Source organism: Falco peregrinus, chromosome 13 (assembly GCF_023634155.1).
Source record: "Falco peregrinus isolate bFalPer1 chromosome 13, bFalPer1.pri, whole genome shotgun sequence".
In the NCBI taxonomy this organism is placed as follows: domain Eukaryota; kingdom Metazoa; phylum Chordata; class Aves; order Falconiformes; family Falconidae; genus Falco; species Falco peregrinus.
In genome coordinates, this window is record NC_073733.1 from 23,924,738 (window position 1) to 23,940,243 (window position 15,506).

Consider the following 15,506-nt stretch of genomic DNA (forward strand, 5'->3'; position numbering starts at 1 on the left):
GGAATGGAGCAACACCTCCATTATCAGGCTGGCGGAGATGGAAGGAGATACTCGTGTTATGTGATACAACACTGGGCTGGGCAGCCCCGGGGAAGATCCCACTGTCCCACAGGACCCTCGCAGCTCCCTGGCACTGACCATGCCAGGAGGCATTTCTCGCCCCCACAGCCTCCCCGCCAACACACTGCCTGTATTTGGAGGATTAAACTCCCACATACCTCCGAACATAAAAGCTCTTCCAAAAACACGCAAAGTGCAAATAAATGCAAGCCTGCAAACCCCTGCAACAGGCAAACCGTTTCAGGGTCTTCAAGCAATGAACAGCTTAAGGAAGAAGACTTGGTTCTCCTCTCTACTGGGGGATGATTTACCGGGTTCACCAGGCAAGCAAAGCCAGGGCAGCACCTGGCTTCCAGCAGCTCCCCTTCTGCTTCCCCACCACCACTGCCAGGCTCCACTGTGGCACAGAGGGGCCAGGCGACCTGCTCTCGGCACTGCCTGCAGCACCTGTGGGGCTCGGTGCCAGCCAACTTGCCAGCTTGTTCCTTCGGTGCAAAGTCATGCAGCAACCTCTGCTACACCCTCAGGGAAAGGGCAACCTATCTTTCCCCTGCCTGACTTCAAGTGACTTTGAGAACCTTCAAATCTTTTTGAAATTATTACAAAAACCAAGAGGAAGTACTGAAGCACCCTTAGGCATAACCATATTTTTTTATCTTACAAAACTAAACTGCTGGCACCCTGTCCCATGCATATGCTCAGTTTTGGACATTTGAGGCAATGCAGATGAGGAATGTTTAAGAGAAGCACTGGATTTTTTCAGCCAGTCTTTCATTAGAAAAGTATTTCCAGAGGAAGCACGAGTACATGAAGTGAATGTGAGTGCCGCCTCAGAAGCCAGGTTTGATACTTGCTCTGCACTGGGACTTGATGCTTTGTCACATACCAAAATTACTGACGAGCTTTTGGCATAAGGACGGGAGCTAATTTTTTTCCCTACAAGAATGGAGCGAGGCTGATGGGGTTCACCATGCTCCCTGACCAGCTCACGGCGAGAAGCAGGCCCGCTGGGACATGTGTGCAGAGCAGCGAGTGGCTGCTGTGCCTGCTCCAGCAGCACTGCTACCTCTCTTAACTGCGTTTCTGTTAAAATGTAAACAGAAAAAAGCATATTCATTGATAAGAATTCAAGTATGCACATGGAAAAGAATGCAAACTCCTGCCAATAACATCACGATACGTGCTGGGACATCCTGGGACCATACGAAGCTCTTTAAAAGAAGAGGTTCCTCTGCCCTCTGCACCAAGAAGCTGTTCCAAAACACAAACCACAAGACCAAACGCACAAAGAGATGGTGTTTAAGTTAGTCACGATCAAAGAACCCCTGATAAAACAGCATCTCACCTTGGCAGCACGCTCCGACAGATCAGTGCTAGCTCACAACGTGACAAACTATGCACACACAGCAAACCTGCCCATTTCTACTGAAGGTCTCCAAGAGAGACGATTGACTGGGAACACATGCCCACAGTGCCACGAGCCTGCACGCCGAGTCCAGCCTCCCCCCGCTATAGCGAAAGGGCCGGATCCGAAGCCTCCTGACTGACGTCAATGCAGTTTTTCCATGAACTCACTGACTTTCTGGATCAGATGGAAAATCTGTGCTTCTCCAATCACCGCTTTAATTGTCAGTAATCCCAGCTAGAGGAGGGGGAAGAGTAGCCCTGAGAAACTCCAGACAGCCCAAAACCCACAGCCAGCCTGTCACCGACATCGGCAAAAAGAAAACACCTTAACACCAACGTAGCATTGGGAAGCGGCATTCCTGTATTGCAGCACTGGATGCATCCCACCGAATGTGCATCCAGTGCTGCAATATTAGGAATGCCTGCTTCTCAGTGCTACGTTTTTCAAGGAGCTTTCTTATCCCCGACTTTGGCGACAAGCCCACCCGCACCCCCCATTCGCAGAGCACTGGGGTGCTGGCAGCGGACAGGCCAGTCACAGAACAAGCAGCTCCAGTGGAAGCTGCGGATTCTGGCCCCGCACGCTGCTGAGATTCCCGGGAATGACGGGGATCCAACTAACAGCTCCAGGATATCAGGGAACACACCAGCTCCCAGCTTCCCCGGCTACAGCAAGAGCCCCCTCGCACCGGACCGTGTCTGCGCAGACACGCGGTGCCCAGCCACAGGTAACAGCCCCGCCGCGGCCGGCAGCGGCTCCATCTGCGGCGGAGCCCCCCGCAGCCGCCCCCCGCAGCCCGCCGGATGCCCCCCCAAACCCACCCCAGCACACGGGCCCCCCGCCCGCACCAGGCGCGGGTGCGCATTTACCGTCAGGCTGTGCTGCGCCGCCGTCAAACCGCGGGGCGGGCGGGGAGCTGAGCCCCGGCGAGCCGGAGGGTTGGGTTGGGGGGGGGGGGGGGAGGGGGAGGATGGGGGGCCGGACCCCTTGTCCCTGGCGCCGCCGCGGGGGGGGTGTCGGGCTGTGCCTGCCGCGGCTCCGGCTGTTGTCGGTGTGAGCGCGGCCGCGGCAGGTGCGGGGCTCGGTCCGCCCCCGCGATCCGCCCGCCCCCGCGATCCCGCCGCCCCCCCGGGGCCAGCCCGGCCCAGCGACGCGGTGGCGCTGCCGAGCCAAGAGGAGTCCCAGTGCCGGTCCCTAGTGCCGGTCCCCAGCAGCGAGGCTGAAGGTCCCAGGGCTGCGCCAGGCGCGCAGGGACAAGCCAAACCCCGGAGCCGCAGCCGCTGCAGGCTGGGGAGGGGGCTGCCCACACCCCCCCGCCCCTTCAGCCATCGCCCTCCCTCCCCTCCCAGACTGGCAGCGGCAACTGCAGGGCCTGGCCTGGCCTCCCCTGGAGCGGGCTGGGGGCTCTAGGGCAAGGACACCAAAGAGCTGCAGCCCAATTGCGCTCCCACGAGGGTCCCTCAGGCTGCTCCCCCAGGACAGTTCCTGGACGGATGCCCAGTTGTTCCTAGCCCTCCCTGCCCATCAAAGCAAGCAGGTGGCAAAAGCCACAGCAAGGCACCAAGAGGCTGCTCTCACCAGACTTGTTTTCCCAAAAATCCGCACCCCCCCTGCTGCGGGGGATTTCCTTGCTGGGCAGGTACCGCCTCAGCAGCCCAGGGTGAGGGAGATCCCCCACGGTGCACGCCATGCAGCCTGGCTTCTGGGTGCCAGATGTCAGGCAGGACCAGCCACTGACTATTTGCAGGAAGGCGAAGGAGAAAACGGGGATAGGGTCTGGAACAGGGGGAGCTAAGAGGTGGAAAAAACATTGTTTAAGGTGGACATGAAGGAAGAAAATTCAGGCAAAAGGGCTGAAGGTCAGGAAGCACCAGCCCGAGTGTGGAGGGAGAAGCAGAGAGGAGGGAGAGTGTGGGGGGAAGTGACAGGACGCTGAGCAAGAGGCTTGATAGTGAACACAGATGCAACACAGGGAGAGACAGGCAGTGATTTGGCATGGGGTGACCAGAAAAGCGAGAGAGAGAGCAGGTACATTGCCACAAACCAGCTTTTCTCTTTAAATTACTTATTGGAGTGCTGCCCAAGCACCCTAACGTGTGAGGATCAAGGCAAGAAAACCAGGCTTTTTCCATTGTTTTGATAGTCTGAGAGGCTTTTGATGTACATCTCCTTCTTGCCTTCCTGAGCCCCAAGCTCCTGACCCTCCTCCCACCAACCTCCCAACTGCCTCTGCTCCCCCCCCCCCAGCCCTGTAGAGCCATCTGCACACCACAGCCCTCGCCTCCGCAGGGAAGGGGCTCTCGGCAGCAGCCCTCTCAATGAGGCCCTTGTTGACTTGGACGTCTCCATACAGCTTTGTGTGAGGGAGCCTCTTGCCAGCCAGAGGCTGGGCAGTGGGCAGGGGGTCCAAGGGCTCCTGCCGCTGAGGAGTGAGGAGCCAGTGCCACCGCCACAGTCAGCCCTGGCAAAGGGAGAGGCCGTCGATCGGTGCTGGTGGACATCAGTGGGAGGTCACTAAAAGCAATGAAGGCTGCAAGCACCCTGCTACAGAGCTGTAGGCAGACAAGGGGTCAGAGGGGGGGATCAGGTTACGAGGAACCCAGCTGAGCCTTGACCCCCAGAAGTAACCAACATCCACATGTGCTGCTCCCAGCTGCTGGGGAAGGTGACAGAAAGGGATGGAGGGTGAGCAAAACCTCTGGATGGGTGCACAGCCTTGGGGTGCTGACCACCAAGCCAGCACCCCAGGGGCTGGCCGAGATTGCTATTTCACTCTGGCCATGTAAGTGGGAAAGGGGCAGAGGCAGAAAGACACAGCAGCATTCCCAGTGCAGGGAGCGTGGCTGGGCAAGGGCAGAGCTCACAACCCTTCATGCTGCCAGGGGCTGCCTCTCGCCTGACACCGCGGTGGGTCAGAGCCGGTGGCCCCAGCAGCACAGTGATGGCCAGTGGAAAAAGCGCTCAGCACAAAGGAGGATTTCAAGCATTCTTCCACTCATTTCCTCATGCAGAGCAGGAACAGGGAGGGTGTGGGGGCAGAAAGGCAGGAAACCTCCCGGAGACACTGAACTATGAACAAAGAGGGCAGGACTGAAGCGCCGGGTGCCCACTCGTCCCGCTGACGCTTGGAAAGCCGAGGCTGTGCTGCCGGGACGGATGCTGGGAGGAGCAGAAATCGCGCATACTGCATGCTCCTCCCGTGCCGCCCCATGAATGAGCCACATTCACGCCTGGCGATATTAATAGTTCCCAGCATATTGCCGAGGAATGGCAGAGCGCCTGCAGGCTGCCCCGCCGCCTGCACAAGGTGCCCAGTGTGCGCCTGTGCACACGTGTCCGCTCACCCGGGTGCCTGGCAAAGGCATTAATGCAGGGGGACTGAAGGGATAGAAGAGCCTGGAGCGGGATGCTCGGGGGGGGGCTGGAGGTGCCCTGCCCAGCACCTGGACAGCCACCACCAGCAAGAAGAGAGAGGCTGTTTAGGATGGTCCAAAGGGTGTTGCTGAGAAGGGACAAGAAAAAAATTCAACAATGGCCTTTTGGGGCTGGCTGGATACTAGGAAAAAATACCAGGAAGGGTGAACAGGCTGGGGAGCTGCCTCTTCCTCCTCCCAGCAGGGAGGGCAGGAGCCACCCAGCTGCTCGGGACACCCAGACCTAAACCTGGGAAAGCTCCAGTAATGGGCTCAAAGGAGTAACCCTGGCCTGGCCCTTAGAGGGGACCATAAACGGGACCCCAGAAGAGCTGTGCCTACCCCAAGGCAGCCCCCCCCAGCCACACGCACTCAGCAAAAGCCAGGTTCAGTCCTGAGCTACCAGGGAAGGCAGCACACAGATGCAGCCCAGCCCAAGCCACAGGTCAAGACATTTTTGGGAATCCATTCATGCTGCCCGCACTGCAGCCTGGCTTCTGCTGCCCATGCTGCCCACTCGCCTGCCAGCACTCAAACCCTCCCCTGCTATGGGTGAGATCCAGCGGGAAAACTGGCCAGGCCACGCTGCAGCTATGGGTGAAGGCTTATTCTGAGGAACAGATCACACCGAGAGATGCACACTGAACATTTCTGCCATGGCTGGGAAGCTCAGACAATATGGTGCTGAAAAAGACGGATTATTGGGCCAGATCCACAGTTCCCCGAATTAAACACTCCCCAGCAGCTGAGGACAGAGCATCTCGGGTTGTGAAGGGCACAGGCGCAGATAGCTTATCCTGCCCAGATGGGGAGGAGGGCAAAGGGGGTGCTTCCACCCCCAGGGGGCTTCTGCCGGCTCCAGTGGGAAACCCAGGCTCAGCTGATAGGAGCTCACAGGGGCAAAGATGCTCAGACACCCTCCCGGCTCTGCTACAGCACCTGCACAGGTCACATCAAGTGGCAAACCCTGTGAGGGGGGAGCCCGGGAGTGGGGCACGGGAGGGTCTGTCACAGGTAAGCAGCAATTTCAGTAATTTCACAAAGCCTGGCCCCTGGCAGCGCACCCCCACGCATGACACCTCCCATGCGTGACACCTCCCACGTGTGACAAATTCCATGCGTGACACCTCCCACACGAGACAAATTCTACGTGTGACAAATTCCATGTGTGACAAATTCCACTAGGAATTTGCCAGGGGAAGGTCCCGCCGGGAGCGGGTCCCGCCGGAGGGGGGGTGGGGGGGTGGGTCCCGCGTGGAGGGGGGTTGTCTCACAGGGGGGGTCCCCCACCGGGGGAGGGTCATGCGTGGGGGGGGTGTGTGTGTATGTGTGTCACGCGCGGGGGGTGAGTCCCGCCGGGGAAGGGTCCCACTGGTGAGGGGTGTCACACGTGGAATTTGTCACACGTGGGAGGTGGCCACGCGTGGAATTCGTCACACGTGGAATGTGTCACGTGTGACACCTTCCATGCATGACCATCTCCCACGTGTGACAAATTCCACATGTGACACCTCCCACGAGTGACAAATTCCCACACGTGACAAATTCCCACATGTGACAACCTCATGCCTGGCTGCCCTGAAAGAAGCCATTAGCTCAGTCCCTGTCCCTCAGCAGCTAGAGGCAGCCACTACTTAATGACATTTGCAGAGCATGCTCCCGATCCTGCTTCTGGAGAGGCCTGATGCTGCTGTCAGCAGGGATTTATTTGGAGGATGCCTTTTTCACCTTAATGGCTGGTCTGCAAGCCTTTCCTTTCTGCTTTGTCCAGAACAATACACGGGAAATGAGTATCAGAGAGGAAGCGGAGGGTTGGGAAATCCATGGAAATCTGGCCCCAGCTGGGACTGCTCAGCCGTCCCACACAGCCTGGGGTTGCCTGCAGGAGGGGACCACATGGCAGTGCGAGGTGGGGTCCTGCCGCTGCATGGGTAGCCTACTGTACAGCTTTGGCTGGTTTGTCTCAAAAATCAAAGTCCTGGGATTTTTCCTTCGATGCAAACTGTCTGAGAGACTGTGACTGCCCGTGGAGGTGGGTTACGGGTGACAACTGTCCACCAGCTCCCTTGGCACTCGCTGCTGGCACAGGCATTGGCGATGCCCCTCTGGGCTGGCAGCCGCTGCCAGGAGGAGACCGAGTCCCCATGTCCTCCAGCTGAAATGTTACCTCCAAGAAGGCAGATGACATCCAAGTTGTTTTCCACTGGGGAGCTGAGCACAGCATACCCAGCTATTTTAATAACAGTGGGAAGCTGCAGCGACTTCATACAGCTGGCATTCAGGGAAGGGGCCGTGGCAGCACAGCCCTAGCTCCCGGCTGCTCCAGGCAGGGACGGAGCCTGGGAGCTGGGAACGGTTCTGGCTGTACCTTGGGCAGCAGCTCGGGAGCTTGCTGGGTGTCCTGGGAGAGCCGCGCTACCATAGGGGGAATCAGGGCCAGGCTCTGGGAAGCAATGGAAAAGCCAGGAGAGGCACGTTCCCAACAGTTACCAGGACAAACACAGAACCAACTCCATCCGGCCTCATGCCATTGTGTTGAGAGCTGAGGTCCTCTGGGCACCCACCCCAAGGAGACTAAAAAGTCATCAGGGAAGGGAATGATGTCTCCTGAGACCACTGTCTGAATGTTTCCTTAAGTGACCCATTTGTCAGAACATCTTCTAGGGACAATCAGCTAAGAGGACAGCAAGCAACTGCACTGGCCTCTTCTCAGAGCTTCAAAAACCCCAGCAGAGGGTATGAACTGACCGCAGGTTGGCTCCAAGTCCAGCATGATTCATGTGAAAGGCAGAGCTTCAACCACACTCCACCAGGCACCGTGCTGTCGTGGACTGCAGTGATGCAGAGCAGCCTGCTACGGCTCCAGCCGATGCATCGAATCACAGGTGATAAATCCCTCAGCATAAAACCACGCAGCTGCTCACATACACAAGGGGTCCTGCTTCTCCTGCCCTCAGACCCCTACACAAGCCTGACACCGTGACGGCTGAGCATCCCTCCAGCAGCATGGAGCTCATCAGGCTGGGATGTGGACAAGTGGCCAAGACGGTGTCAGCTGGGTTTGTTGTGAATGTTGCTGAGCCTTCACTAGGAGAAACTTAGATTTTACAGGCAGTTTTAACCAAGGGGAAAAAAACCTGTAATCACTTTTCTCCCCAGAAGCCTAGCCGTAGATGTGATCTGTAGGAGTCTTCCCTGCCCATTCCCTTGCACAGGGCTCTTTAACCCTTTTTAACAAGCTCTTGATTCTTAATCACTCTGGTGAAAGGGCAAGAGAGACCACCCAGGATTACCTCTGGAGCTCTGTTCACAGAGCACCTCTTGTTGCCCAGAGCTTTCCTGTGCTCCTGGGCTCCTGTGCTCACCTCACCCTTATGTGGGTGAAAAACATTGCCCTCTGATTAGGGGAACTGCTCGGAGATCCCCGGGCACATCCCACAGGCTCCCTGTAAGGCGGCATTTCCCTTTTCACAGCACTGGAGGCTCTGGCCAGCAGCATGGGCAGCACCGCTCCTCCCTTCGCCACCAAGAGCCATCGGCTTCGGGGGCTGCTCTGAGCTCTGTGCCCGCAGCAGAGGAGCCAGCGCAGGGCAGAGGAGCACTCCAGGGTCCCTCCGCTTCCAGAGCTGCTGAGAGCCAGTGACACAAGCTGACTGTAGGGCTGGGCCAGGATTACTTCTGAAGATGACACTGAGCAAAGACTCTCTATGCCACCAAGCAGTGACGTTATAAAATACAGGACCTCTACCCATCTTTCCCACGAGCTGGGCCACGCTTGGCAGCAGGGCTGTTTCTCCAGGGTGGAACACAAGGACAAAACAAGATCCAGAGCATTTCTTTGCAGTCGGCAAAGCAGCAGCCAGGACCGGCAGCACCGTTTCAGACACGCTTGGCAGTGGCTGCCCTGCAGTGTTCTTAAAACAAGCAGCTGGCTGTGCTCCATCTGGGAGCCCATAGCCCCGTCCCCATCCCTGGTCCCCAACCTCACAGGCACACACCTCCTCCTCTTCCTCCCGCAGACTACCAGCCCCCAGCCTCGCCAGCACCCACAAGCCTCCCATGGCAGGGTGGGCCCCGACCCCCAGCCTTTCCTCCCACCTTTGCAGAGGGATAGTTAGGGCAGAAGCAGCCCATGGACACATGCACAATAACCATGGATCAGTCCAGCTGTCACTGGTGAGACATCTCAATCACACAAAGCTGAGGTGGCTGCAAGCCAGGGGAGACCCTCCTCCTTCCTATGGCATGGCAGTTTCCACGCTCTGCAACTCCTAATGAGATTATCTGTGGAGCACAAAGTTGTTCACCCACAAAGAAGAGAAGAGTTGAAAAGGAAAGAGAAAGGAGCAGAGCTGCTGCCGGGCTGTGCTGTGCTTGTTGAACGGCTCACCACGTCGGCACAGCTATGACAGCGCACGCACGCCAGCAAGGGGGCTCATGCCTCTCTGCAGGACTCCCCTGCACACACAGCAACTGGGATTTCATGCCACTACCTGGTGATTACTGCAACATATGGCCAAGCCGCAGTTGCAGCCAGAGTGGGGAAGGGATGGGGCAAAAGAGGGGCTGGGCATGTCTTGTGGGGGTGCCTGCTGGGGACCCAGCTGGGGCTGGGTGGGTGCCCTGGCTGGCAGTGCCTCACACCTATTGCCTTTGCTACCCCTTTGAAAAATAGAAGTTTAGGGGGAAAATCATAGCACTGGCAGAATAATCCGGTAGCCCAGCAAGGGGACAGACCTCTTCCCGTAACCCCTGCCCACCCCAAAGCAAAGGCATTCCTACCCCAAAAAACATTGTCGCAGCTTACCTGCATCTTTTTTATCTTCTAGCAATGTGAAGCACTGTGAAAACAAAGAAAAAAAGCACAGAAATAATTTTGTTATCCTTTTGATTTTCACATTCACGGACTCCTACCACTCACACTTATGTTCAGTCCCCACTCCAGCCTCCCCTCTGCCAGGAGAGGGGCTGCCACTGGCGGTGGTTGCTGCAGCTCTAAGGATAAGCAGAGTTCTAGCAAAGGCCACAGCACTGGGCAAATGCAGTGTGCCCAGCATGCGTCCACCACCATGGCTCCTGGCCTCCTGGAAGCCATCGGAGGAGGAACGGCAGCCAGGACTAGGAGATCTGCATCCATGGGGCAGGCGAGGGAGCCAGGGAGAGAGATGGGGCTGGAGAGATGGACCTTTCTGCCTGACAGCTTCACAAGGATGCTGCAAAGCTGCCAGAGAAGAGACAGGGCTGTCAGACCCACAGCAAGGGATAAAAACAGAGGTTGGAGGACGCAGTCTTTTCCTCCAAAAGCATGGACCGTGGTGCTCTGCTCTGCACCATAGGTGACACCCTTGAGCCACCCACAGCCCATGCACCACGCACCGTGCATCACACCCATGTCCGCTCCTATGCTGGAGCTGGGCCTGGCTCTGGACCCTCTGATGGCGAAGCTGTGGGGCAGACCCTCACTCTGGTGGAGGAAGCACTGGGCTGGTGTCCCCCCGAACATGTCCCTTGGTACCTGTGCAGCTGCACAGATGGCAGTGGAGATGTCCATATTTTAATCGCAGCAGGTCTGGAAGCAGAGCATACAAAGGTGCCTGCAGGCACAGAAAGGCAACAATAAAGAAAGGAGGAAAATAAAAAAAAGAAAAGCTGAAAGCAGGCTGGCCTCTCGCTCCCCAGGCCTCTTCATGGGCACAGCACCCAGGGTGGGGAAGGGGCCACCAGCACCATGCACAGGGGCTGCCTCTTGCCTGGGGATAGTTTATGTGGGGGCAAAGCCAAGGGAAATGGGATTTACAGACAGCAGAGCCTCGCCAGCACATGGGAGGTGACAGCAATTTGCACGGAGGTGGAGGTGGCGGAGGGTCCTGGCACTGCCCAGGTCCCAAGGCAAGCGCAGAGCCTGGCAACCTCCCCACGCCCCTCCCCAGACCCTGGCGAGCCCCCCACAGCACAGCCGCAGCCCTGCCGCGCAGGGCCAGAGGTGCCGGCAGGGCAGCGGGATCGCTGCAGGAATGCAGCACTGCTGAGCCGGCCTTTCCCACGGGCCACCCGGGAACCCTCTTCCTGCCCGGGCAGCAGGGCTGGGGATGACCTGGGGCGGGGGGGCTTAACCATCTCCCTGCTGCCAGGCTTCTGCCACAGCACCTGCCCAAGAGGTGCCCATCAACAGGACCAGGGTTACCACTGCAACCTCACAGCATGCCCGCGTTTGCATGGGGAGGCCACCGGTGTCCTGTGGCTCGTTTGGCATCGCTGAATCTGTTCCCACTGGGGAGGAGTGCAGGGAGCCATGGCTCCAGCGGTGTGCTCGGCTCTGTCCTCCTCAGCAAGCGCCTGGGCAGACGCCTGAGCCCCAACCTGGCAGCATGTGGGCACCTGGAGAGCATCAGGGCTGAAAATGTTTGGACAGGGAGATGATCACTGGGACACCTATCATGTCTGTTATCACAAGCTCTGAAAACATCAGCCTTGCAGCCAGCACATGCAGTTGATGCCCACGGAGTGGGAGCAGGGCTGGCAGGGGATGAGGTAGGGCTGCTCTCCCAGCCCACAGCAAGGGCAGGGATAGCCGGTCCCAGTGCTAAGGCTGCCATGGGGAGCCGTCTCTCCCTTGCTGTCATGTCTTAGCCCTAATGCCTTTTTCCCATGAAATCTTTCACCAGCCACAGCTCCACCTCATTTAACCTGGAAAGCTTTAATCCCACAGACAGAGCCCTGCATGTTTCTCCCTCTCCAAGAAATTCCTCCGCTGTTCAGGGCAAGTAGCTGAGCAACACTGGCACGGGGAGGAAAACGGGAAACCAGGCTGAAGCAGAAGCCTCAGCTGCATGCGAGACCATCAGTGCTCACCAAGGGAAATCAGAAAGGTGGTGTTCTCTGTCCCTTCGGCTTCCTGGGGGGCCAGCTGGCCCCGAAGCCCACCCAGCTGCTCGGGCCTGGGAGCAGCTCTTGGCTCCAGATGGGTAGAGCCGCTCCCCAGCTGCTCCTCTCCCAAAGCCTCCTAGTGGCTTGTCCAGCACTTGTGGGACCCAGGCAGGCATCAGCCAGGTCTTGTTTGCTTGTGGGGGGCGGCTGCTGTAGAATTGAAGTGGAAATATGGAAACAGAAGTCTGCCAATAGAAGAAGAGAGAAATGAAGTGTCCACCAGACTTGTGTTGCTGCAGGCAGAGCAACGGGAAGCTTAAAACCAGCACAGGGAACTGCACGAAGAGCACAACCACTCCCGAACTTAGGAAGAAGACTCCTGTAACATCTAACAGGGAGACCCTTAGCTCCATTTATCTGGGGTTTTGTGATGCCATGTTTGACAAGAGCCTCATGGGCTGAGATAACGAGGGAGCACAAAAATCAGAAACATCATTTTGGCCCTCGCCTCTGAGCATCAGGGAAGCTGCCATCCAGGAAGAGTCCCCATCCTTCACTGCTGGGCCACCAGTCCAAGGGAAGCACCGCTTTGCCTACACTTACTGAAACAGATTTATTTTTTTTCCCCATGGCAGGTAGCTGGAGGTGGTGAGCTAAGGGGCTTGCACCCTTGTTCTGCTCGGGTGGAGTGTAAAGGCCACCTATCTCATGGCAAAGAGTCAAGTACCAAATACCTCCTGGAGCCTCTGATTGCCTAGTGTTTCCCTTGTCACAGTCCCCTGGCCATGATACCGCAGTGCCTGGGGTGACAGTGAGGAGGAACTGCCCCAGACTCAAAGGACAAATTTACTCCCAGACCCATGAATGACTTTTGCCCACACTCAGTCCCCACACTGCTCCAGGCATCCTGCAAAAGTACAAATATCAGCTTAATTAGTAAATTCGGAATGTTCAGATGGGCAAGTATCCTCAGACAGGGAGGGAGGCCAGGAATGTGTCGGGGTGGGGAGATGCCCTGTGTGCTGCCCGGGGCTGCAGCCAGAGGAGCAGCTGCAGCCGGGGGCGGGGGGGATGGGGTGGGGGGGGCGGGGGGATGGGGACAGCGAGGGCAGAAGCCATGTCACAGTTATCAGCAGCTCTCTGCCACCTCCCTGCCACCCATGCCCACTCGGCCCCTGGCCCCTTGTCCGGCTTGAGGTGACAGGCTGAAGCCAGCCATCTGCTGGTTGCCTTCAACTTCACCAAAGTCAGCGGGTGTAAGGCACCCCAGCGCGGGCCAGGCTGGACCCTTTGGGGGCTGCAGCTCTGCAAGGTGGGATGCAGGACCCGGGCTCCATCTCCGTGCTACCATGAGTACGCTGGCAGTGACAACACGCAGCTCGTGGGGACAAGGAGGGTTAACAAGGACTTGCTAAACTCTCTGGAGACAGCTGGGACAAGACAGCTACTAATATTATTAATGAATTTCACAAATGTCATTTTTAGATGTAACTATTTTAAGCTTTGCTTGAAACCCCGGGGGAACAGCGTGCATTCCACATTGATTTCACCATGGCAGATCCACTTGCTTGACACAGCCTGGTGCACAGCGCGGCTTGTGAAGGGATTTTACTGCTTTTTCCAGTCTGAAGCTCCTGAGACCCATACTCACACCACCTCCAAAATCTACCTAGCACACGTACCACCACATGGAACAGGCTGTGATACAATGAAGCCAACACAGCAAACAAGGGCAGTCAGAGAGAGTTGCACACTACTAAGGCGACAGATGAGGAATTAAACCCAAATGAAAAATACCAGATGCCGCAAGAACCACTGCTGCAGGAAATTAAAAACTCAAGGCCTCCAGTCTCGCTGTTCCTTTGTCATCCCACTCGCAGCCGCCCTATCCCTCCAGGTCAGCAAAGCCCAGTGTGGTCCTGCTGTCATGCCAGCAGCCTCCAGGTGAGCCCCCGTTTGCAGGGGTGCCCCCAGCCCAGCTGCACCACCCAAGCTGTGCCGTGGCAGGACCCAGCCTGGCCTGTGCTGACCATGCCAGGCGGCTGGCAGCACACACAGCCCACTGATAATTGCATTATAACCATGGCACCCATGCACACACCGGTGTTTGGCCAGGTGCAGCACCCTGCCTGCCCTCAGCGCTGCTCTTGCCGGGGCACGGGTAACCTGGCTGGTGGGTAGTGGGTGAGCATAGCGTGCATGGACCAATGCATCACATGCAGCCCATCCAAAATTAACCTTTCACATTGCGTGTGGGGCATCAACACGACATCCCTCTGGAGCAGATGTCAAAAGCACTGTAAGCAAGCCCCAGCCCCTCCAGAGATGCCTCCCCTGCTGTCCCTTCTGGCAGCTTCTCCTGAAATTAGGAGGCTGTCAGAAAGATGGACACCATTCAAATAGACAGTCCCTTACCTTGGCTCTTTTGAAGCAAGCCCAGAAAAAATCCAGCAATGGCATGATGGGCTGGGCAGGGGGTGGCAAGCACAGAGCCCCCCTAGACCGCAGCCCCAGGGAGAGCCCACGCCGGCACTCCCATGGGTGCTGCCTGCGGCAGGCAGCGGGCAGAGCCCAGTGCGGGCAGAGCCCAGCGCGGGCAGAGCTGGCGCAGGCAGGGCGGAGGGAGGGAGGGAGGGAGGAGGCAGTGCTGCCTGCGGAGGCGGGCCAGCGATTCAAACCCTGCACCGTTACTCAGTTGGTTGTGAACAGGCTTGGACAGCGATTGAAATTCCCTGAAGATTGTGAGTTTTAAACAGCTCCAGGCTTTCCTTCCTGCCTCAAACACACCAAGCAGTGCTCCCATTCCCAGGCAGTGGGAAAAGAAACGCCCCCAGAGCAGGAGAAATGGGAGTCTGGCTGTCAAAGGCACATGTAGGACATTGGAAACCCAAACCCCGAACAGTTTAGCTTTTGACTCCAGCCCCAGCAGCGGTCACAGCTGCGCTCGAGAGGGCTCCTGACGCTCTCCCCCTCCGAGGGACAAGCTGTACCCACGCAGTCACACCATCATGCCCGGATGCCCCCGTAACAAGCCCCCGCACACTCTGCTGCGGCCAGCCTCACACAGAGCAGCAGGCACTGCTCGGCAAGCCTGCAGGTCTGACCCCAGCAGGGAGAAAAACATAAGGAAAAAATACTCCCCAGTCATCAAATGTGGCCTAGCCATTCGCTCCGTCTCCATTCACTGCTCCTGAGCTTCCTTTCGCAAACGTGGGTGAGCTTAGCATTTGTTTGCAAGAAGGACAGTGATAAAAGGCAATGCCACAAGCTTTTTTTCGAGCCATCCAGTGCACAGGGCCCCCCAGGCTAGAATCTTGCAGGCACATAAGAAACCCCCACCAAGTGGTGTTATATGTGATCATTTCAGAAAAAAGCTATGGCAAGTTGATGCCCAGTGACGCCCGGGCTGAGCCACGCTCCCACAGGACACGCGGTGGATGCCCAGCAAGCTGGCAGCACCGCTCCTGCCCACCACCCACCCCAGACTGGTGCCTGGCTCCATGCATCCCAGGGGCCAATCCTGCCTGTGCACAGCCCTGGGTCCATGCATGCTGATCGCAGGTGGGTAGCATGTGCTGGCATGCAGGAGCGTGGTGGCTTCTCCCCCCGGACAAGGTGCCATTTGTAGCGTAATACCCCAGCAACTGGTGCATGCAGCAGCTGAGCCTGCTGCCAAATGTCAGTGAGGGCAGAGCAGGATGTGATGCTGGGCCCCCCCAAAGCAGGACCAGAACCTCTGCAGACAGCTGCTGCCCATC

General features: G+C 57.6%; 1 protein-coding gene across 2 annotated transcripts in view; it reads right to left on the reverse strand.

Moving 5' to 3' along the window:
• The window catches only part of STARD8 (StAR related lipid transfer domain containing 8), a 57,097-nt gene extending 42,750 nt beyond the window's left edge, over nucleotides 1-14,347 (reverse strand). Inside the window, exons 1-2 of one of the 2 annotated variants that reach the window (XM_027781505.2) lie at nucleotides 14,164-14,347; nucleotides 9,689-9,722 (exon numbers count right to left, since the gene is read on the reverse strand). In XM_027781505.2, coding sequence (XP_027637306.2) covers nucleotides 9,689-9,722; nucleotides 14,164-14,208 — 79 coding nt within the window. In that variant the 5' untranslated portion in view covers nucleotides 14,209-14,347. Of the gene's footprint in view, nucleotides 1-2,337; nucleotides 2,541-9,688; nucleotides 9,723-14,163 lie in introns of those variants that run through there. The other variant, XM_055818154.1, reaches the window with a different exon arrangement.
• Nucleotides 14,348-15,506: the final 1,159 nt, after the last annotated feature.